The 24,378-nt window shown below is 44.1% G+C and overlaps 1 protein-coding gene across 7 annotated transcripts; it reads right to left on the reverse strand.

The window, feature by feature from the left end:
• Window positions 1–2,365: 2,365 nt before the first annotated feature.
• On the reverse strand, window positions 2,366–21,932 carry Layn (layilin). 7 transcript variants are annotated; one of them, NM_001191997.2, is given in 9 exon segments: window positions 2,370–4,588; window positions 4,591–4,874; window positions 6,779–6,878; window positions 7,632–7,703; window positions 8,685–8,720; window positions 12,564–12,721; window positions 18,739–19,036; window positions 21,123–21,141; window positions 21,725–21,932. In NM_001191997.2, coding segments are annotated over 9 exon segments (1,128 nt in total). In that variant the 5' UTR covers window positions 21,812–21,932; the 3' UTR covers window positions 2,370–4,514.
• Window positions 21,933–24,378: the final 2,446 nt, after the last annotated feature.

The raw sequence follows: 24,378 nt of genomic DNA on the forward strand, positions 1-24,378 counted from the left end.
TGTGTTAGTGATTTAAGCTGCCAGAAACAAGTATCACAGCTGGAAGAATTGAGCAAAAGAAATCTATTTTTTTCTCACAAAAGTTTAGAGTTTAGAAGTCCAAGAACAAGACAGTAGCAGGTTTGGTTCCTTCTGATGGTTGCAAAAGACTCACTTGTCCACAACTCTCACTCAATTTCTGGTGTTTTGCAGGCAATCTTTGCTCTCCCTTGGCAGGTAGAAACATCACTTGGCTCCACTTTGGTCTTACCATCCTCCTCTTCCCATGTGCACAGCCATCTCCAAGTGACCCTCTTGAGGATGTGTGCAAGTCACTGGAGTTAGAGTACTGTCTGAACGTCCCTCTTATTAACACCTTCAGCGACTTTTTTAAAATTTAGTTTTAATTAATTTTTCCTTTAGTGACTTTTAGAAATAAATTTCTCTTTATTTATTTAGACAGTTTTTTTTTTTTGAGAATGTCATACGATGTGTTTTGATTGTGTTTACTCCTTCCTTCAAGCTTTTCCTGGACCCACCCCTACCTCACTACCTCCCACCCCCAAACCTGATGAGGCCAATGTGTTTTGCCCAAAAACTCTTGGGTGTAGGGCCTGCTCTGAAGAGTGGCTAATCTACTAGTGGTCACACCCTTAAAGAAAAAACCAGAATCTTCCTCTTAAAGCAGCTATCAAATGCCAATACCTCCAACCAGAAGTGGGGCATCATGCCTACTTCCCCCAATGGGGTTTCTTCATAAGAGTTTGGATTTTCAAAATATGAAAAATTTAAGGTATATACACGAATCAACCCAGAAGGTATACCAAGTACACATTTGTGTGTGTGTGTGTGTGTGTGTGTGTTTGTGTGTGTGTGTGTGTTTGTACGTGTGTGTACATGTGTATGTGTGTACTTAAGTATACAGGTGAGAAGCCAGAGCTTGAAGACGAGTGTCTTCCTTTATTGGTCTCCACCTTAGTGTTTTTGAGATGACGTTTCTGGCTGAGCTTGGAGCTGATTGCCAGTAGGCCCTGGGGTCTGTGTCTCCCAGTGATAGAGTGGCATTCATTGCTAGGCCTTGCCTTGTCTTTGGGTGCCATGATCTGCACTCAGGCTCTAATGCCTGTAGGGAAAGCACTTTACAGGCTGAACAATCAATCTCCCCTGACCCTACTGTCCTCACTTTAGAGGGAGAAACTGAGGCTTCCAAAAGGAAGTTGTTTATTGTTGTCTTTGTATCAGATTAAGACGGCACAGCCAGAAGTGGCAGAAAGAGGCCTGCGAGCCTGGACACCTGATTGAGAACCTGCGATTTTAACTGCTTCTTTTTACTGTATTGTCTCTCCTAGCCTTACCAGGCCTGCCTGCTTCTTACTGTAGATGTAGGAAGTTGACAGAAACTGATGGCATCTTACTACTGCCATCTGGTGGTATAAAAAGTTAAAGCAGCCCCTAGTTTCCTGACTAAGCCCTTAGTGCATTGGTGTTTCTTACTATTACTGTCGAGCAGTTATAAACTGTTGTGAAAACAGAGTTTAACAAACAGTACAACCCTAACTTTGAGCTCCTTAAGGTAGACTAAATTTTCTTATTAGTATATGGAAATGCTATCTTATATTCAAGTACCTATTTGAAGGTTATGGTCCATTTAATAAGCCCATTATGTCTAGAAAACTTTATAACTGGCCTTACTATATTTTGGGAGGCTTGTTTTTCCTCATGTTCTTGACCTGATAACTCATTCTGGTCACCTTTTCTGATGTTCAGTCTCAAGACTCTCTGGTAACTTACGATTAGTTAGGAATTAGTAACCGTTTACTGGTCTTCAGGAGAAAGAGACAAAGGTCTGTAGAAAAATGACTTTGCCTCTGAGGGTGCAATTCCGTGCAATTTCATATTTGTATCTGTCTCTGTTATTATGAGTGTCTTACTACAAGTTCAGGAGGCTGTCAAATGCTCTACAGAAGCTATTACAATATTGAAATAAAATGATTTTGGAGTTGAAAGACACCTTGATGTTTATTCTAGATCACACAACTCATTTGCATTTCCAAAGGGGAAAGATGGGGAATATTGGAAGAAAGGTGTCACTGAATTGGATATTGCAGGCTGGCTCATCACAACTCCCTGCCAGAACCTGGGGCTAGGTACTGAGGACAGTTCTATTAGGAGTTCATTTACTTTTGTCTTTGATCAAAGACTGTTAGATGCTATCAGCCACAGCCTGTATATTGACTTCAGATGCATGGGTAGCATAGTGTGAGTCATGGAATCCATGGCTATAGAAATTATGTTTGTAAATGGTTTTCCAAAAATAATTTCTAACAGAGGAGAGATTGCAGGTACAGTGCATCCCTGTCCCCATATCACACGAGAGAAAGTGGTCAACCTGATAGTCCATTGTCCTTTATTACTTCACTGTGTGCTTTCTGGGAAGACATTCCCAGTGCCAAGAGGCCATGTCCTCAGGGCAACGCAAAAGTTAGGAAGTTTTTGACATTTAGTCCTCAGACGTCATCCACATTTGTTCCCGTCTTCTCCTTTACAGGAGAAAAGGGATCCATTTCAGGATCTGGTCACGCTTGGAGCCATCACCTTACTGTCCTCCTATTGCAGCTGCCCCTGTCTTGCTTCCACCGTCTTTACCATCAGAGTTCAGGTTTGCCGTCCAGGTAGTTTGTAGATTGTCCATCAAATTGTTGTTATGCAAGGCCTCCTTATGATCAGCTTGTACACTGTGAAACAGCGTGGATGTGATGCCATGTCCCTCTCACCACACCACAGTGTGAGGTCTACAATCTCAGTACACTTCGTCGTCCACAGAATTCACATTCATCAGGTGACTGAGGTGGCTTTGCCTGTTGGGTCACTTTTGCAATCAATGATCTTTACCTGAAATCATGTAAATATACCATCTACATCAAAGTTTTAATTTATTCTTTTATTTTGTATCAGCATATGCCCATGTTTTCCCACTTTACCCATTGAGTCACATTCTCTTTGTTGGTTTTACTTTCAATGATTTAATATTCAAATTAATCCTCATTACCAAAGGTGGATCATTACGAGTTGGTGTCTGTGATCTGCTGATTCTTTTTTTTTTTTCTCTCTCTCTTTTTTTTTTTTCCGGAGCTGGGGACCAAACCCAGGGCCTTGCGCCTGCTAGGCAAGCACTCTACCACTGAGCTAAATCCCCAACCCTATCTGCTGATTCTTAATCAGTCTTGCTTGGTGGTGGTGTAAAATTTCCCAAATGAACATTCTCATTCCCAATCTCTTTAAGTTTTAACAATAGTATTACTTAACAGTACAAATATACAATGTGTACTAGTCAACCAAGGCAATAAATATATTTTTATCATGACTTTGTGTTTGCTGCCCTTGAGCTCCTTTCTCGTAGTTATTCATAAATACGTTATAGGTCATTGTGATGTTCGGGCCCCCATTGTTCCTGTTGAACGATAAACCTGTTAATTCTACCAATGTTTAGATACCCATTATTTCCTGTTCATTACTCAAGTAACTCATATTTCTTCTGCTTCTGCCCTTGAGTCATCCAGTTTCATGGAGTACTGGCCTATTTAGTGGAAAACACATATATACATACATACACACAGACATACATATATATAAAACTCCAGTACATAAAATTCCACAATGACGGCAGCACTGTTTCGATTCCCCTTGCACACAACAGGACCTGTTCCAGTTTCCTCCCTTCTGGTGACCGTGGCTGCCTTCTCTGATAGTGAGAAGCCTGCCTCTCCTTTTCCTTACTAGGTCGACTCTTTTCACCAGTCCTGTACACAGTCAGTTTCCCATGCTTCTGCCACCCATCCCCAGAACAGCACATACTGTCTGAGCCCAGAGAAGAAGAAGCTCTGAAGCAAACAGAGCTCATTTTTACTTTCGAAAGTATTTCCAAGTTGGACTTTTCCAAGTTTAGATGTTGGGAGAATGAAAAAAAAAAAAAAAAACTCCCCTGAGGCCACATGCAGAGGAAGGGCTGTAGACACAGACTGACTAACATTCTGCTTCCTGCTTTTTATTGACTTTTTTTTCAGGGGTGGGGGTGGGATGCAGGTTGGGAATTGTTGATGTGCAGGCCAGCCTGGGGCTTCCATACAGAGGCTTTGAGAGGATCCCACCATTTGTGTCTTTGTGATTGCCTGCACAGATGTACAGAGCAAGGAAAACAGAGCCTAGAGGTAGGCTTTCCAAGCTCCCTGGTCACACCTTAATCCTGACCAGGGAAAGCACCAGCTCTTGAGCGTCAGTTGGAAGCCACTGGCTTTCTCTGAGGGTCTGCTGTGCAGCAGCCCCTTGGGTGAGGTGCCTTGGACCAGGCTGAGCTGGACGAGGTTCCTGGATAGGGAGTGCAGCCAGAACTTGGGGACCCAGAAGGAACTTGTGATGCTGTGCTTGCCCCTAAGACCTGAGCTGAACCTTCTCATAAGCCTTCTGAATATCGTCTTTGTAAGAAATTGGAGGCTTTTCCTTCTCTTTTTATATTCTTGCTGGTTTTTTCATATGTCTTAGTAATATATTTCATTTTCTACCCATCCACTCTCCTTGCTCCTCCCCATTCTGTCGGGGGAGAATTCATAGAGTCATTGGTCACAAATCTACCCTCCATACTTGCCAAAGTCACTAACCCACTTTCAGAAGGGTTTATAACCATGTTGTCATAGTCACAAGACGTGTCATTGGGCATGGCTTCCCCAGAACACACCCGGAAGGAGATGTTCTTCAGATCTGGCCGGGGCTCGGCTAAATCAGCTTCACTTTGTTTTCTGATGACATTGTAAACTTCTAGGTCAGGGCTGTTCTCTTGGTGAGGAGTGGGCCAAATGGTGTGCTGCTCCTTTGTGGGAGGGTCTGTCTGTTCCCGTTTTCTAGAAGAAGAGAACCAGGCTGAGTATCTGGGACCAGGGTCCTGAGAATGTCCCTGTTCCTATTGAAGTGGAGGAAGTGACCTGAGGAAGTCAGCTTGCTCTGCTTCTCACCTACCTACCCCAATAGGCTTTGTGCATCAGGTAGGAGACACCCCAGAAGACTGCTCTACTCATGGTCTGTTTACTGTCGTGAGTTTGGGTTTCAGGACTCCTTAGAGAATGTGGGGCCGGAAAATAATAGGAAAAGAATTACACTAAACCAAACCAAACCCTAACCAACTGAACATTAAAAACAAAACTCATCGCTAAGCAAAATTAGCCATATTCTACCATAAGTATAGACAAGAGTGAGATTAATAATGTCATCGATTCTGTCACCAACAGAAATCACATTCCCATACCACATGAGTTATTAGAACTGCTTTGAAATATTTTGGGTTCACCTCTACTTCAATATTATAATTGTGCCTACCACTAAAAATCACTAATAAAGAAACAATACATCTTGGGAGATATTTTTGCTAAACTCTGCAATAGTTTAATTACTTCTTTCTATCAATGCATTTTGTTTGTAACACTTAAAAATATTGTTTGAGGGACTGGGGATGTAGCTAAATGCTACTTGGCTGGCATATGAGAAGCCCGGAGTTCCCCAGACCACTTAAAAAATAAGGAAGGAAAACAGGAAAGAAGGACACACAGACACACGAGAGAGACAGAGAGAAAGAGAGAGAGAGAGAGAGAGAGAGAGAGAGAGAGAGAGAGAGAGAGTGTGTGAGTGACAGACAGACAGACAGACACAGACAGACAGAGACAGAGACAGAGGGGTGAAAGAGAAAAGAGAGAGAGAGAGAGAGAAAGAGAGAGAGAGAGAGAGAGAGAGAGAGAATATGAATATGAGAGAGTCCTGGCAAAGGGACAAATGCATTTAAAAGTGGAAATCAAGAACCAATTGTAGATAAGTCATTGGAAAATATATCGGTAATTGTTTAACTGAATTCTATTTTAAATGCAAGAGAACTACCAACAAAAATGATTATAGATGTGACTAATACTTTTGAGTGTTTATTATATGCTTGTTATATATATATATATATGTGTGTGTGTGTGTGTGTGTGTGTGTGTGTATTCATTGCTTAAACTCATAATAATAGTTTGAGGGGATTATTGAAATAAGTCCTGCCTGCATTGGAATTTTACAAATGTATTTCAAACTGCTCATCAAAGTGAGTCTAACTTAAGTTGGACTGATTTTTCTGCTGTAAAAGAGAATGCTAACCTCCTTGAGTGTCTGCCTTGATGCTGGGGAACAGCAGTGTAACAGAGAACGGTTGCATGTACTTAAAATACATGAGCACATGATCCAGATTACATACAGACGCTGCCTATGCTACCTAGTTTAGCTTCTTTGCTACAATACACTTCTGAAATAATTTAAAAGAAAAGTCAGTTTAAAAGAATTTGGCTGATTCATTGTGAATAAAGTGGCTTTGTGTCAGATACTTCCCAGAATCCTTTGGAACACACAGTTTTCATGTGGCCCATTAGTCATTCCTTACTCAACAAACATTTTTGGAATGAGGACCTACATTTAGGAGAACACTTTACTGTGTGATCCGTGGGTGCACAGGAAGTGAATAACACTGTTTTACCTTCCACTTTGCTTAAAAGTCTTCCATGCACACAGAGGCGAGAGGGCATGGGGCTGCTATCTTAATCTTACTCAGCACAGATGCTCAGAGAAATGCTGTTAGTTTGGCACGTGGACCTCGTGTCCTGCCAGAATTTACTCTCAGTTCTACAGTGGTCCTTCTCTTGGAGTTGTCATGGCTTTTAATGATGTCAACCAGGCCTCATCTGAGTGCAGAGGGAGCAAAGGTTTGCATGATGAAGGTTCTACTTGCCTTCTACAGATCCAAACCCAACACACAGCTGAAGTGACCACAAGTAGGAGGAAAAGGGGAATACTGGGAATTAGGATGTAGGCAAGATTCAGAGCAGCCTCTGAAAAAGAAAAAAAAATCATATATTAGCTTGGTGATCTCTCTCTCTCTCTCTCTCTCTCTCTCTCTCTCTCTCTCTCTGTGTGTGTGTGTGTATGTGTGTGTGTATTTATATAGACTCTCAGTGTCAGAACTGAATCACAGTAAAACATTTCATTTCCTTTTAACAATGTGATAGAGCTTCCAGCTAGGTATGAATACTAAATGATTAAACTGAAGCACAGAGAAAAAAAATTTAAGTTGCCCGGTGATGAAACCACAGATTTCCATCTTGAAACTCAAGGTAGGAGTGAAATCGAAAGGTCATTAGAACTCCAGCGTATCACCCCAACTATCTTTGATGATGCAGGCTCTAGATGTTATCTTTCTCATTTCTTCAGTTTGATCTACTGATGAATATTGATCCCAGATGGTATGTATCATGTCTAGGGTTATTTCACTCTTGTTTTTCTACGTCTATTCTCTCAGCCTCTGTCCTACCCCACCTCCCATGTCAGGAACATTCCTAAGTCTTTGCCTTTATAGAGACAGGATGGACTTTCGCCTCCTGTCCAGTCTTCTTTCCCTCAATTGTCTTAGCCTAGCACCCAATGCACAACTCACTGACATGACTTGCCGTTTAGTACCGTGTTTGCACTGTCGCAGATGCTTTGCCTAATTCCATTTTTTAGGAGTTGTATGGAGAGGAAAGTAGGAAATGTAGCCACGGGTGATTTCTAGTCAAAGGAGTTCATTATCTACTTTGACCAAGTACCTCTGCGTTCTTTGGTGTCTATTTCCGGAGTTTCTTCTGGAAGTATGGGTGCTGCTGGCTCAGTTGCTTCACCTGAGAGAGATACACATGGACTTGAGAACTTGAAGGAAGGTGCTGTAGTCCAGACATGCTCTGAGGTCTTGCCACATGTAGAGTGGGATGCAAGAAAAGAGTAGCAATGTGACCAATGCCATTTATGAATACAGCAATGTACCAAGTGTTAGATTTGTTGTAATTGGGGTTTGTCTCCATTGTTTGTGTGTGTTTCTGTGTGTTCTGCGTATGTGTGTGAAAGAATGTGCATCTGTGTGTTTTGTGTGTGTACATAGGCTAGAGGTTGATATCAGGTATCTCCTGCTACTGTTCCCCACCTTGTGTTTTGAGACAGAGTCTCTCTGAACATGGAGCTTGAGATTCAGGTAGATTGCCTGGGAAGTAAACCCTGTCTCTGCCCCCCACCCCCAGCAATGGGATGAAATGGGAATATCATTGTTCCAAGCTTTTTGACACGGATTCTGGAGATCAAACTCAGGTTTTCATTCTTGAGCACTTTACCTACTGAGCCACTCCCCCAGACAAGTCTTTATATTTTTGGTGAGACCTTTGTTGCCAATGATTGGGCACCAAAGCAGCCAACAAGCAGTTGGAGTTGAGCAACATAAAGGACTAAAATGCCTGGGGAAAGGTACAATGACTCACTGCTAAGATCGTAAATGACCAGTTAGGCTCATTTCTTAGCTTATTTGAATATATTGATTGACTATAATGATGGTGATGATCATGGTGATGATGTTGATGATGATGATGCAGCATCCAAAATGAAATTTTCAAACTATAACTTTACAGTTTTGACAGATGTGGATAACAGTGGGCAGAAAGTGAGAGCTATGAGCTAGCTGCCACAATTGAATGTGATAGATATCTGTCCAGCTTGCCTGGGAAAACACCAGTGGTCTTCCTGCTGAGCAATCTGTTCTAAAGGCATGGTTCTAAGTCTATAAGGAGGGCTGTGAAACGTCCCAACGTAACCCAAATTTCATATGACAGACTCACCTCCAGGACTAAGAGAGGGTGTTGTACTTGGTTTATCTGCAGCAGCAAAAAAACACAATATTTTACATTTTTCCTCCATCTTAATGAAATCAGCTAGTGTAGCATTAATCCAATGAACTCTAGTATCACTATATTAGCCATTATTAACAGATATTGCAGGTAAGTTCCTTAAATCAAAGAATTTGTTGCACAGAAATATTAGCCTTCCTTCAGCTTTAGTTCAGTGATTTTTTTTTAACCATTTAAGAAAGTTGATCTTAGGTGTTCCAGATGTACACAAGAGTAGAACGCTTGCTTGAATATTGAGCTCCTGTGTGCCTCCACCTTATCAGCATGGAGCTATGTGGGCTCCAGCATTGATACCTACTCCCCGACTGCAGTTCCTGTCTGGGATTGTCTTAAGTGGTCCAAGATACTTCATCGGTTCATACCGAGGCCATTTCAGAGAGCAACAAACACTAGGTCTGTAAGATGTAGAAGTCAGTGAAGGATTGGCCAGTTTCAAGTCAGAGACTCGTGATTGACTTTGAGATACTTAAAATATCTCCAAGAGCTTCTAAGTCAGATGTTTCTGCTGTTGGCTGACCTTGTATTGTCATGGGGGTCTCTTATGCTAATCAGATGCCTGGAATTCACAGGAGCATGGAGGTTTTAGTGAAACAGTTGTCAGGTCCAGATATCAGGAATTTCATTCAGACAGGAAATAATGATTGACCTTCTTTCTTTACATGTGTGTGTGTAGATATGATAAAAGTCCATTTATTCACTGTTAAACCATAGCAACATAGAATACTATGCAATACTGGAGACCGTTCTAAGCATTTTATAAAAACAGTCTCAATCTTGATAACAGTCTTAGAGGGGAGACTTACTATTATTGTTCTGATTTTGTACACGAAGAAACTAAAATACAGGGGTTTAAATAACCTATTTAAATTTTATAGCTAATAATTAGCTAAGAGATATTTTAACTAGCTAAAGATGACATAATCGTGCTACTTAGTAAAGACAATAAAACAAAACAACAAAAATATGAAAGAATCTAGGTCAGTTTTTAATCTTCTGATATTCTGTGATCACCATATCATGTCTACATGCACATAAGTAAAGAAAGATTAATCATTCTGACCACTGACATTGTGGCCACGAGCATAGAACACATCTGTTCACAGTGGTCATGAGCACAGCACATCAGTGCACAGTGGACATTATTTCCTGCATGGTATCTCACCTCCGATGATTTCTGCCTCATTTCTACTGAATGTTCCTGTCTCTTTAGCATACAATCTGGGTAGGATGCCACCAATTCCATATGATCACATTCTGAAATCTAGTTTTAGACACGATCACTCACTCTCACAGCCCCTTACCAGTGTTTCATAATGTTAGGAGGGTGTTGGACCATGCTGTGGGAATTACAGAACTAATTTTTCTTTAATTCATTAGTGGCTAGAAATGTATGCCTCCAGACTTGATGACCCGTGTTCAGGAAAGAGACAGGTAAGTAGGCATATAAACACTCTGTATGTGAGGCAGTCTGAATCCTCAGAGGCTTCCAACAGGACTTAAAATTTTTGTCTTGAAATCATTACGAATTTATAAAAAATTTTGTAAGACTGTACAAAAAAAATCTGAACATATCTTTTATAATCATTTTGCCATTTGTCTACTTATCATTTATATCTGTAAACACATATATACATGTGTTTACATGCATACATGAACATACCTAACTTCTCTTCAGAGAGTAAGTTCCTGATATGACATGGGACCCCTCTATTACTAATGACTTTGATCTTAAAAATAGAGTGCATTCTCTTTTATAAACATAGTATAATGGTCACAGCCAGGGAATGGACATTGATAAGTTGCTGTCATTTAATCTACAGACCTAATTCACTGCCAACTGACACAGCTACACTACACCTAGAACATCATTAACATCATGGTTATCACCATCCTCTTAGGCTAGGCTATGCTCTGGGGTGACTTGTTGTATTTAGTTGTTAGGAGAGAAGGTGATGCTTAGCTTGAAACCTGAAGGGTGATACTGAGCTGGCTGGGGAAGGGGGAAATGTTTCAGGCACAGGAAGTAGCAGATAAGAAAGAGCTTTCAAGAAACTGCCCCTGAGTTCAAAACTATTGGAAAGGAGGGAGGAGAGGAGCTGAGAGTGCTGAGAGGTGAGGAGAGAAAAGGAGGCAGGGCCTTATCATGAGGATAGCATAGTAAGTCCTGTACAGTAAGCTGAACGAATTTATCTGTGGGTATATGACTTTGCAAGGGTTAAGTGTTAGTGCTTCTCCATGTGCCGCCTGCCCTGTATAAGATCTCATCTGTCTTTGGTGTCTTGTTTGTCTTAGCCAATGGGAATCAAAGACAGGGATCAGAAGGTAGGGCATGCAGAGGTCATGGCAATCTTCATGCTCATCGTCCTGTAGGGATGGTTTGTCAACGGCTACACTCTGTGGCTTCTGCTTCTGTTTTGAGGTCCCTTTCTCTGCATCTTGCTAAAATGATTCCCTTGCTTTGTCCCTTTAAGCTGAGGGGTGTAGTGCTTGCAACTGCAGATAGACCCTGGACACTTTATCATCTCCTGCTCCTGGTCTACACCACTGCAAACAGCCTTTTAGTATAGTCTCTTTATTAAACTCTTAGGGTGTGCTGTCCTTTTCACCCAAGAACTCAGTCAAGCTAATTCAGGTAATAACAGAAGCTAGAGGTAATTTGTGTCTTCTTAGAAAGGAACCAAGTTTAAGAAAAATATAAAGGGATGTTAAAGCAAATTTCAAAATCTCTCATTAAGAAAAGCTGTTAAAGAAGCTAAAACATTTCAACCATGAAGCCAATAGAATTTAATAAACAAAAACAATGGAAAATGTAAGTTAATGTATAAGTAGTGCTTTCTTCTGCTCTCTGAGATGTCCTCCTAAAGGAGTCTGGGGCTCTGCAGCCTTTCTACTTTAGCCAACTACATGTGGTGGGGAGAGACAGGCCATTGGGAAGAGGTCATCAGAGGCTAGAATAGGTGAGGAAGACATCTTCCAGCACAAAATTATCACCACAATATAATGTGGTTCAAGCAGTTAAAAATGGCAGTAGTATTCGGTTCCCAACTGTAATGGATACAACCAGCAAGTCATTCTACTCCTGCAGGGAAAGACTGTGGAATTGGGACTAAGCGGTTGGCTTCAGGGAAGTGAGAAGCTTTAGAGACAGATCAAGGATGAGTTTATGTTTAATTCTAAGTCAATTTTAATAAAGGAGTCTGGGAACTCAGCAGAGTAAGAACAAGTAAGGCTTGTTCTCAATTCCAACTCTGCAGATCTGGGAGCAAATGCAAGCTAAATTTGCAAGGCAAATATGAAGATGCCAGTTGGCTTGGGGACTTTTAAACGTATTGAAGTGTTCGCTGGGTAAGACTGCAGGTGACGTTGGGATATTTTGTCACTTGCCTTCTCATTCCTATGTTTCTTTAAATTCCAAGAAATAATCTCACATGGCTGCTAGAGTAACTGTCAGCTTATTCCAGGCTCCCACAGCTGACTGCACACGAAATGGGTGAAGGTCTGTGCCTGTTCACAACAGAAGCCTTTACTGGGCGGTCACTTAAGTCTACCTTCTTATCCTAAGTAGATTAGATCCTTCCCTTTCTCAGCCCTTCTGTTGCATCTGATAGCCTCTCCTTTGATAGAACTATTTCTCAGTGAGGAGGCGTTGTTATGCTTCCATTGAGAAGAATTCTCAAAGTTTAATGTTTCTGGCATTTGCATCAGGCTTTCTCAGTGAGTATAGAACAAGTTCTTGGTACAAGCAGCTGTTTGTGAAATGGGGAAAGAGGTTGGAAAATTAGCTATCTAGTTGGGGGAACGAGTCATTACCGTCAGAATATTTGCAAATGAAATTCTTCTTCGTGTTGCACCGGTCGTCATTCCACTGGAACATATATGGGCCCCCGATGCCCGGAGGTGCTGATGGCTGATGGTACATGACCACGCAGACCTCGCTCTCACAGGAAGGCTCATCCATATACCAGTTCCTGAAGGAAAGGGAATGGACAACAGAGACCACTGGAGAAACATAGCATAAGGCTTGAGTGTCCTTTTGCTTTTTCTAATCAGGTATCATTGAACCATAAATGTCAGATTCTGCTTCTGAACATGACACAGAGAGATGGAGGAATTGAAGCACTGCCAACAAGTAGAGACACATGCTGTTGATCCAGTGTGGCTGTCACAATCAATCACCTGACATTTGCCACAGTCTCTCTGCAGGAAAGAATATATTATGTTCTTAGTTCTGCAGAACAATTATGAGGCATAGAAGCTGGCATGGAGCTAGTCTGGAAGATCTTAAGGCTTGTCTTCTTTTTTGGCTTTATCTGTTTTTACAGAGATTGGACATATGAAGAAGAGAGATGGCATATGTCACTCAACGCTGGCTGCTTTCCTATCTCCCTCTGCCACACCAGCCCCAGATGACCCAAAAGAAGAATAAGAATCTGAGGGAGATTCTCCAAAATCTAGAGGCTGCCAAAGTACGAGAGGGGCTGGGGAAGGGGCAGGGGGCAACCTGGGTTTTGTTAGTTTTCAAGTCACAGGCACAGGATCAAGGAAACAAGCCCCTTTGTGTCCACTATGAAGTATCTTTCTTTTGCCCCTTTAACTCTTTGAAAGGTTCATTGTCACCTTAGCTTTATGATCCAGTAGTTCCTGGAATTGAGTGAGTAAGTTTTCAAGCACTTACCCCACTTGCCTACTGAGGGTTGGGCTTTGTAAGTTGCCCAAGTACCTGGGCTTCGTAGGTTTCCTAAGTACCCGATAGGCTTCTGCCAAGGGCTAGGATCCACTTCTCAGACTATCTAGACAGTCTTCTCTGCCTATGTCTTCCCAAGCCCCTGCTCAAGAGAATTAGCTAAGAGACTTATCTTCTGGTAGTACCCCCATATGACTCTGCTTTGGTCCTGTCTTACAGTCTGCAAAATGAAGATCCTTTTTTGCACCTACTGTGTTGAAAGAGTTTCTTGAACAGCAGCCGAATTCACAATAAAGCTGTGGACATGATAATGCTGGAACATCTAGGGTCTCTTGGGAGAAACTGGGCTTTGTGCCTCATCAGTTACCTGCAGCCTAACTGGCCTTCCCTACAGCTTTATGGATTTATGTTGCTTCATCTGAGAGAGAGAGAGAGAGAGAGAGAGAGAGAGAGAGAGAGAGAGAGAGAGAGAGGAGAGATTTATTGATTGATTCCTGGAAGAATATTGTTGGATTTGAGCCCATGTTCAGACTCACAACTCACAGATAAGCTCGCAGAGGCCAGATACCTAGGAAGAAAATCCTACAATTCTATAGCAGGTGCCTATTGTAAGAAATTCCTCTATTCTTTCTCCAGAAGGAGTTTTGGCAAGTTAACCAAATAACCATACACTTGTGAAAGGGACATGCCTAGATATTGCTGGAATTGTTAAACATGGGGTATGAATGGGCATTGATGTCATCAAAGCCATGTATCAGAATGGGAGCACGTTGGGGCAAGGCATGTAATCAGTCTCCGTGAGACCTGACCAGTGGACGTTACCCCAGTTCTAAAATATATGAATTGGCTCTAGCTTTTCATTTGCTGTTGTAAGACTGAGTTTATGTAGTCCATCCAGTTGGCCCTTTAGCCAGCTCAGACAAACATGAACTTGAAGTTCTGAACCTCTGGAGGAGGGTTCCTAATATAGGTCTGTGTCCTCCATTTCCTATTTTTTAGGAGTTGCTGGGGTGGAACCCAGGGCTCTGAATAGCCCTGTTTAGTAGATGGTATAGTTCTGCATTGGCTCCTTGGGCTAGTGTAGTGCAGAACGTCAAGCATACACCTCTGAGATGTGTTCCCCTCACCAAGAGCATTGTGTCCAGAGATAGACAGCAGGAAGCAGTGATGTGTAGGGCCTGACAGTGCAGAGTGGTGCCTCCCATCCTATCTCTGCTGAGTTCCTTGTCTTACTCCTGAACAACCCAGGCAGATCCCAGAGGACTGCATAAGAGGAGCACACCCAACCCTGCAGAGCTTTACATGTGGCTGACGTTCTATAAGTGATAGGCTTGCTTCAGAAGTATGCAGGTCTGGTTACCACGTTCTAGAGGCGCTGAAACAGCTCATGTTCCTCGGGAATGGGCAACAGCACATTGTTATAGTTTAATACCTGGATTTCCTATGGATTGTGAAGAAAATCACATCGGCCCATTATACTGCTGAAGAGTGTGCCAGTTGCACCAGATGAATACGAAAGAATTTAAAACAAAAAGGATGGTATTTTGGAGACCTTAGTAAGACTCGTGCATTCCAGAAGGTGGAGAAACACCATGTGAACTGTCAGGACCTATCATTTCATTGGACTATATGGATATCTAGTGATCTATAGAATGCCAGAACAGCCCTTTCCAATTAAATAATAAACTATTATATCATAAAATAATTTGAAGGAAGCATAGCACTTGGCCAGCCCTTTTGGGTTCCGGAGGCTTCTTATTTCTCACCTGAGAGCATCACTGTAGTATGACAGTATGACCAGTTTTGAGTGAGGTCAAAGCAGAAAGGCACTTTACGGCTGGTCTGGGCTGAAGCATTTCTTATAACTCAGCTCACACCCCAGTGCATGGAAGAGTCCATTGTGACTAGTTGATACAGTCAGCTCAAGCTCGGTTCATGGGTACATTTGCCAAGTGCAATCAGACAACCTGACATGACCGCGAGCTTTACTGCAGCTGCACTAAGAGAAGGCCTTGAAGGCCAGTGACAAGGGGACGGCCCTGAAACTGGCTAGAGTTTTAGTTAGGATACTTCATTAGCCACTTTGTATGGTAATAGAAGTTTCAGACATACAACATTTTGGGGAAAGCATATGCACAATAACAACCAATGAGAGTATAAAAGAAAAAAGATGAAGCCGGGAGACAACAACAGCTTGAATAAAGCAAACCGAGCTAGAGAAGTGAGCGTGAACTCTGATAACTTCTTATCATGTGATAAGCTCACCAGGGAGCATCTGCCACAGTATTTGCACTAAACCATCAGGGAGCCAAAATGAGTGGACATAGGTGAAGGCGGCCACCTTTTCTTAGCCAGGTCAGTGGTAGCTCAATAGATAAGTTATGGAGGCTCTGAAGGGCTCAACAGCGTGGTTTGCACATAGCAGGACTGTTGTGGCTGTGACTGCTGACAAGGACCCAGCCTTCCAGCATCAGAGCAATATTAAGACTGTTGCTAACTCCAGCCTGAGAGGTTCATGGTGACTCTAGAGATGCCAGTAGGCCAGCCACTGAAACCAAGAGGGTAGGGATGATACTTGGTAGCAAATTAGCCACATTGGACCCTGAAAGGGATAGTGACTCATTTTCATAGAATAGATACATCTATTCTTAGAAATAGATACAAAGAATAGATACAAAAGCATTGAGTTTGCTTTTTCTGCCTCCCGAGTTTTAGTCAGATCCATGACCCAAGGGTGTAAATAGTATTTTAATCTATTAAAATAAGACCCCACATACAGTCTCATCAGGAAAAAGACCTATTTTGTAGCAAAGAAGATATAAGACTAAGCCCCCGATCATGGGAATTACTTGTCAGATTACATAGGACATCATCCCCAAACTGCCAGTGCGGCTCATGGACAAGCCTGTTGAATACAGCTGAAGCATCAGCCTGGATGTAATTGAATTTTGGAGAGGGACATCATGTTTCAAATACTGTAAAGCACCAGGTTCCATAACTCTGTATCTCTACAGAGCCAAGGGATAAAGGCAGCAGCCCCTTGGCTGGGTACCATCCCCACCTGTGGACTTTGTATTTTCCATCTCTGCAATGCTATGATCTGGGAGTCTGCAGGCACTTAGTTTCCAGAGGGGACTACTTTTGGTAGGCGACATACCAAGTGTCCAACTGAGCCGTAATCCATGGTTGCCACTTGTGGGGGAGGTCTCTCTGTTCAGAGATCAGCAGACAAAGGGAGATGTCAGTATCTCGGGCAGGAGGATATTTACATAGGAGGAGCTGGCTTGCTGCTGTATGTTATTGGTAGGAAGAGGCCTCCACATTATATACTTCATTTTTCACATCCCGCTTTTGAAAGTCAATGGGAAAATACATGAACTCTGGGCTGAGAAGTGCAAGTTGACTGGAGGCTCACATTCTTCAGAGCTGATGGTCTGGTTATGCTACTTAGTGAGCCATTGAGACCAGCAAAAGGAGTAGGGTATGTTATGGGACAATGAAGATGCAATGCCAGCTAGTGTCACTTGGGGATCTAAGACCATCTTCATTGATGAGAAATATTCTTCCTACTCTGAACCTTCCTTTTCAAAATTTCTTCCAGGAAGAGAAAGCTGTTGAATCCGAGGGGAGCTTCTCTTACAATTTATGTAAAGATAAGATCTGATAAATATAATCAGTATACAGTGAGAGCTAGCATGATGTCTTAGTGTAACAGTTAAACTACCTTCAACTATCATCTAAAAATATTTATTTTACATGTATAGGTGTTTTGACTGCTTGCACACTGTGTACCATGTGCATGCAGTGCCTGCAAAGTTGAGAAAAGTGCTCTCCTGGAGCTGAAATGTTATAGACAGTTGTGAGCTGCCATGTATGTGCTGGGGACTAACCTGGGGCTGCAGCAAGAGCAGCCATTGCGCTTAACTGCTGTGGTACCCTCTCTCCCAAATGGATTATCTCTTCATCTGCCTATGTTTCCCACATCATTGTCTAGACAACTCGGTTTCTCTGTTGGGAGCCTGTGTTAAGTCTTTTGCTTTTTGTCTTTGAAGCCTTTGTATTTTATCATTTATGTATTAAAATTGACTTACAACTCTTTATCATACAGAGATTAACTTTTTGAAGATTGTTCCCTGTAGGTTGACGTTGTTATGTAGGTGAAGGCAGACACAAGATAAAACAAGGCCTGTCACTGGGTGAGAAGGAAGGATGGGCGGGAACAAAGGTTTAGAAAGAGAAGAAGGAGCAGGAGCGAGAGGAAGAGAGGGGGGGAACATGGTGGCAGATGTTAAGATTCTTCTCTGTGCATAGATACAGGTCATTAGGAATATTTTTAAGGGATGTGTGTGCATGGGATTTCACGGTGTCTAGATGGGCAAGTTATATCTTATCAGTTCGATCAGAGGTGTTTATGGGGTGTGTTCTTTCATGGGGTGACTTAACTGAGTTCAAGAGAAGGTGCGGTGGTGGGATGCACCAAGCCCTCCATGGAATTGGGATGTGAGCCTGGTGTGGTAGCAACCTGTCAAGGGAGCTGTGAGTGAAAGCAAAGCAGCGTGGCAAGGAGCCAAGCTGGAATGGCTCACGACTGCCCGGGTCAGAGAGTACCATGAGGCCAGCATGGAGCTTCTGAGATAAAGATACCCCGCAGTGCAGGTGCTAGCGTAGGATAAAAGGGTTAGCCAGTTTTTTAATATTTACCAGGACAGTTCCCTCCTCTCCTGTGTTGCCTTACAATGATGACATTTTAAAAGTGTTCTTCTGTGTCCCTGTATCTTTAGGAAGAGATGATAATAATGTCACTGTGGGGTATCCGTGCTCATCAGGGTCTTGATGCTGTGAGTTTAAGAGTTTCCTACAAACTGCAGTTTTCCAGTTTTCTGAAAGTCTCCACCCTTGGTCAGTTGCTAGGGTAAGATACTATCTCTGATTTTTTTTTTTTTTTTTGTCATTTCTAACTATTCCCTGTGGTTTGGAGTCCTACCCTGGTCCCACCTTAGGAATCGCCAGTTTGTCAATATAGTCTTACCTCCAAGGGTAGAAGAGTCAGAAGCACAGACTGTCAAGCATGGCAAGCCATTGGAAAACATCCGCTGGGCTTCACCCTCCTCAACAGCACACTCTGGGCCCAACTCAAGGCTGCATTTGCCAACTTCATTATACCGCTTTACTCAGCGGTCACTCTGTTGCTGCCACCACGGCTCTGCCTGGACCTTCTCATGAATCTGACACCATGGGTCCTGCTTGTCTCTTTTCCGAGCTCTGTCAGGGATTCAGCTGCTGTGGGATCCACATGCTTACCTGAACTGTGACAGGCTTCCATCTGTCCAAGCGTAAAGGTCCTGGCAGGCTGTGCTGTTGCTCTGTTTCTCCTCCAACCTCTTGAGGCCAATCCAGAAATCACCATCAGATGCCTGGAGGCTTTCAATGAAGTTCTCTATCAGCCTCTGCTCATCTGCCGTTTCTATGCTGGCTAGCTGTCCTCCATCCTTCATGCAGGCTTCTTTCGCTTCCTCAAAGTTCCGTCTTTGAGAGGTGTCATGGAAATAAATGACTCTGTAGCAAGGCCTCCGTGTCCCTTCCCAGCAGAACCGCTGCCCTAGAGAGAGGGGGAAGAAGGAGAAAGAGAAGGCAACCTGTTTCAGTGCTCCAAGAAAGTATACCAGAAACATCTGAATGAAGCTGTCTCTGGGAGGAGTTCTGATTGTCCATCTGCGGACTGTTATCACCCAGGCTATCTAGGGAAAATTAGTACTCTTTGCCACACAAAGTTAAAGTGATTTAAAACGCTGTTGCCTGTATTGTACAGGGGACCCATGTTTTTGTTCCAGTGCAGATTTTAAACAGAGTAGGTAAATATTTACGACTTCACTTGATGTGTATAAATAAGACATTCATGCTCTTAGGGAGTCTTGTGGAATTATGGGGCTTTGGATAAGAGTTGCTGTTAAGTGCTTCCTTCACTACAGAGGGGCATTCTGAAGTCGGTCCTGGATTCCTCTACCCTGAAGTCCCCTGTCTCTGCAGTAGAACTACCTTGCTCATCTCCAGTGTGAGCAGAAGCTAAGAGCATTCATGGTAGTCAGATCTCCGACCTAAAGACAATAGCTAGAGTTTACAAAACTTTTTCCATGTCCTGTTAGCTACGGTAAAGGTTTTATAATTTCCTTTGGCCCTCATAACAGTCTTTCATGTCAGGACTGTTTATAAGAATAAACTGAAGCTCACAGAAAGCAATTTGTCATAAGCTATCGGAAGCATTGGCAGAGGCAGAATCCGCATCTGAGTGTAGAACATACCAGAATCAATGTCCTGCCTTGATGGTTTCCCACTCCCCGGAAGGCTCAGGTTGCCCTGGGAGCCGATCTCTCATTCGATTGTCACTTGAAGGATTGAAGACTGGATCAGAAAAATGGATGAGGTTCCACTGCATAGCAAGTAAGTAGCAAGGTGTTCACTAGAACAGGCTTCCCTAGCTTATGTCTGGATGACTGAAGTCTTGCTGCAGCCTAAACACATCCCAGTCACCCCTCTGTTCATTGAGCACTTATTGGGGAAATCCCCCTTGCCTGGTGTGTTAGGTATTGAGAATACTGAAATGTCAGTTCCTAACCCACAGGAGCCCATAGCACGATTCTGGATCTAAGGTACAAAATGAAAACCAAGTTTCCAATGAGGGGACTCGCCCTGTAATAAAAGAGCCAAACTTCAGGCTACTGGTGTGAATTGTTGTCATGGAGGGGGGCATAAATGATTTCTTATTGCCAGACCTTCTGAAATGTTTTCATTTCCTCAACATGTATTTCAGTCCAGTAGAAAGACAGACAATGTTGACTGTGTCCAATCTGTCCAGCACACAAGTCACACACAGTGCTGTCTCTGAAGGAGCAATACAAGGCTCTCCCCAAAACTCCACACTTCGATAAATCCTCAGTGTGCAAGGAGCTGGGAGCATCTTCTACTGCCTCCCTTGTTACCAGTAAGAGGTTTCCAACAGGGCAGGCTCCCAGGGGATGAGGAAGGCTCAGAAGCTGGGCTTCTCACCAGGGATGTGTTCCAGAGAGAAGGAGAATGTAGGCCTTGGAGGAAGGCAAAGGGCCTGAGCCTTCCCAAACCTGGCACAACAGAAGCTGGCATTGATTTTACTAGTGGTCCCACCTTTCCAGGCCAGACTGCCAAGAGAAAGCTTAACACCTTGATAGAGTTTCCTGTATGGTCCGGGCTGGCTGCATATGTCTAGTGTGTGCTAGTGAGTTCTAGGGAGTACCAGAGCTTGGAAGGAGGCCCAGGACCCATCTGGTTCCCCTGCCTTCAGGAAGTGTCTTTCTTTTCTCATTTGCAGGAAGGGGAAGGGCAGGCAGGAGGTCTCCTGTCACAAAGTGCAGAGCCATGCAGCCCTTACCCTTTCAGCAGCTCCCAGCAGCTCCTCTGAGCCTACACCCCCTCCCCCACCTCCTGCCAGTTCCCTCCCTCCACTGCCCTCCCTGTTCCAGGCATTCTGAAACCAAAGTTAGATTTCTTAAATTAGACCCACAAGCTAGAATACAGTGGACATTCCCATTCTCCTCCATCTCTTGGCCAAAGGGAACCTGATTAAAAGGTACTGACCTCCCCTCACCCCCCAGTCCCTCCTCCAGCCCTACATGCAGACCTAGTGAAAGGAGAAAGAACTCAGAGCACTGTACCTCCTCTGGGGTCCAAGTCTGAGGCTGTAGTCACACACACACACACACACACACACACACACACACACACACACACACACACACACACACAGAGGGAAGGAAGCAGAGAGTCATTCTTGGAGCCTGGCAGGACTGGTCCAGCACTAACTAGGCACCTTCCCAATCTCCAAGGGCTTCCAGGCCAGCCACCCTCCCCTCAGAGGAGAGTAACAGGTACCATTCCCACAGCCCTGCAGGTCCAGCACTGACTGCCTCCACTTCAAGGATCCAGGGAGCAGGGTGCTCAAGGGGCACTCACTGGAGCAAGTTTCTCAACTTCCCCACCCAAGCTACATCCTCCTTCTCACCCCTGGTAACCCTGGGGAGAGAACTGACTTCTAGCTTTGCTGGGAACCCAGGATGGCCCCAGGCTCTGGAGTTGGTTGCATTTTTGCTCCTGGAAGCAGTGAACTCAGGAAGGCTTATTGGATCCTGGGGTGGATCTGGGGTCCCAGTACACAAAGGGGTGCAGTGGCCCTGAAGACAGTCTTCCCCTGCTGAGGTTTACTGGGCGCATCAACCCCAGGTACTCGGGCACCAGCCTTCTCCTCAGGACCACACTCACCGCTCAGCAGGTGACCCTTCGAATCCCTCGGTTTGGCCAGCAGCACCGCCAGCAACATGGCCTGCAGCGCTGCTCCGGGTTGCATAGCTGGACTCCAGTGCCTCCTGACACTCCGGGACTAAGGCAGAGAAGTGGGCAAGTCGGCGACTGCTTTGGACAACTGCAACCAAGGAAGCTGCATCTCCCAAGGATCCAGACCCCGCACTGGGCGGAGTCCAGGAGGGCTCAGACTGGTTGGTTGCTCCTCCACCTCCTGGGACGTCACTGCAGGGAAGGCAGCCCCTTTGGCTGGCCCGCCCCCAACGTCCAGTGCTCCAGTCTCCAGAAACTGCAAACTCAGGGGGAGTAGCCAACGGAAGGGGCCGCTCTTTGCAGAGAGAGAGCGCTAGCTGACTAGGGAGATTCTGAGTTTGCCTAAGAGTAAAACCCCGCTAGTTCTCAACTCCCGGAAGGTAGAAAGCAGGTACTGTGTCTTCTCACAGTATCACCTCTTGACCTCATCACCACCCAGCTCGAGTGGACCAAAATAACAAAACCCCTACTTACACCACAGCAAACTTCAGACCACAGCAGCATCTGGGAAGGAACTTGAGCAAGGGAGAAACAGATTCTCAGGCAGGCAGTGTGACCTCCATTTCAGCTTTGGCCTGAGGGAGACCTCCAGCAGAAGCCAGATCTCAACCAGAAAGCCATTTTGCTTTGTGTAGGACACATATTGGGAGATAGGAGTGCTTTGGTGGAGTTTAGCGTTTGGTGGACATAAAGAAGACTCCTGTAGCCAAGAATGATCCTATTCTCCCTACACAGGAGTTCATAAGTAACCTAAGTGTATGGTCCCCTTTACACTCCCACAATAGTTGTGTTTACCTTTGTGTTCTCAAATACATTCACGCAGTAGAGCCAGTCTCCTATCAAAAATCTATTAAGTAGAAAGCTGAGTTCTTTGCCCTTTCTGGTACACTATGGTATTGTGAGGCATAGCAGAAACCACAGCTGCATTAGAGCCCTCTGGATTTAGGTCCTACTTTGCACGTGTTTACCTATTTATCTAACTTTTCAGCAGAGCAGTCAGAAAAGCAGAGAAGGGGCCTGAGAGATGGATCCGTGGTTAAGAGCAGTCCTTACTCTTGTGTAGGACTGGGTTCAACGCCAGCACCGGGTAGTGGCTCACAATCAACTGCATCTCCAGTTCCAGGGGTTCTCCTGCCTTCTTCTGGCCCAGAGTGCACACATGGTGACTCTGCACACATACATGCAGGGAAAACACCCATAACACACAACATGCAAATAAACAAATGTTTGAAAAACGAAGCGGTACGTGCTGCAGTTCTAGACAGGCCTGGGATTTAAAGCAGGAGGGGTAGGGAAGGATGTGTCTCAGCTCCAGCTGAGACTGTAGCAGAGTTGTGCAGCTGCAGAAGCCCAGCCCCAACAGAGGACCGGCAGCCCTTTCCTGTGTTAGATTATCTCACAGCAGCCATTCTTTCTAGAATGTCACCCCAGCAAAGCAGCTGTTGTGATGGTAGGACCCTGACGTGGTGCCTGATGTCCCATCTGAAATGCTGCATTTCCTCGGTGTCTGTGTGGCCGTTGGCAGGTCACTTTCATCATCATATTTCTTGATGGCATTAATCACTGCTTTAGGAGTTTTGTGATGGTTTGTCAAGACAAATAACGAATGAAAAGGTGCAGTTATATTTGACTTAATGTCAGCTTAAGTGATTTATTTCTAACATTACAAGATCTGTTTCACTCAGGAAACTACCACGTGGTTTCCAATAATTGTGTCTCGAGTTCTCCTTTCGACACTCTGACTTTGGTCCACATTGGGGCTTTGTCAGCATATGCAATTAACTGAGTGTAGTGGCATACAGTAAGGACCCCAATACTTCCCACCTCCCAGGATGCATATCTGTTAGATTTGTATGTGCTCAGCCCAGGGAATGGCACTGTTAGGAGGTGTGGCCTTGTTGGAGTAGATGTGTCACTGTGGCCGTGGGCTTAAGACCCTCATCTGAGCTGCCTGGAAGGCAGTCTTCCAGTAGGAGCCTTCAGATGACGTAGAACTCCTAGCTCTGCCTGTACCATGCCTGCCTGGATGCTGCCATGCTCCCACCTTGATGATAATGCACTGAACCTCTGAACCTGTAAGGCAGCCCCAATTAAATGTTGTCCTTTATAAGACTTGCCTTGGTCACAGTGTCTGTTCACAGCAGTAAAACCCTAAGACAATACTCTTTATTGTGATGATATTGTTCTCCTTACTAAAAAGGTAGTGTGTTTCCCTACACCATGAGAGTTGATTAGTCAATGGAATAAACTAGGACTTTGAGCCTACAGCAGAAAGACCCTTTCCTGTTCTACTTATCCTCTTTTGTCTTCTGAGAGGAGCATGCCTCAGATATCCTACTGGTCCAGGAATGTCCCCAAGAGGGTGGTATGTGAGGCAGGGCTGCCTCAGTCCAGACTTCTTTAAGTGGCCTGGACTCAGACCTGTCAGAGCCTGAGCTGACCTCGTATGAACTCTAAAGATTGCTCTGGAACTCCTTGTTAAGCAGTACTGTTGTAGTAATAACGACCTGTTATTCCTGCCAATGCAGGCATGTGTCACTGTGGGATGGCCAGTTGACAAGAAAACTTATAATGTGTAAT

The sequence above is a fragment of the Rattus norvegicus genome, chromosome 8, assembly GCF_021556685.1.
Source record: "Rattus norvegicus strain SHRSP/BbbUtx chromosome 8, alternate assembly SHRSP_T2T, whole genome shotgun sequence".
NCBI classification, from domain to species: Eukaryota; Metazoa; Chordata; class Mammalia; order Rodentia; family Muridae; genus Rattus; species Rattus norvegicus.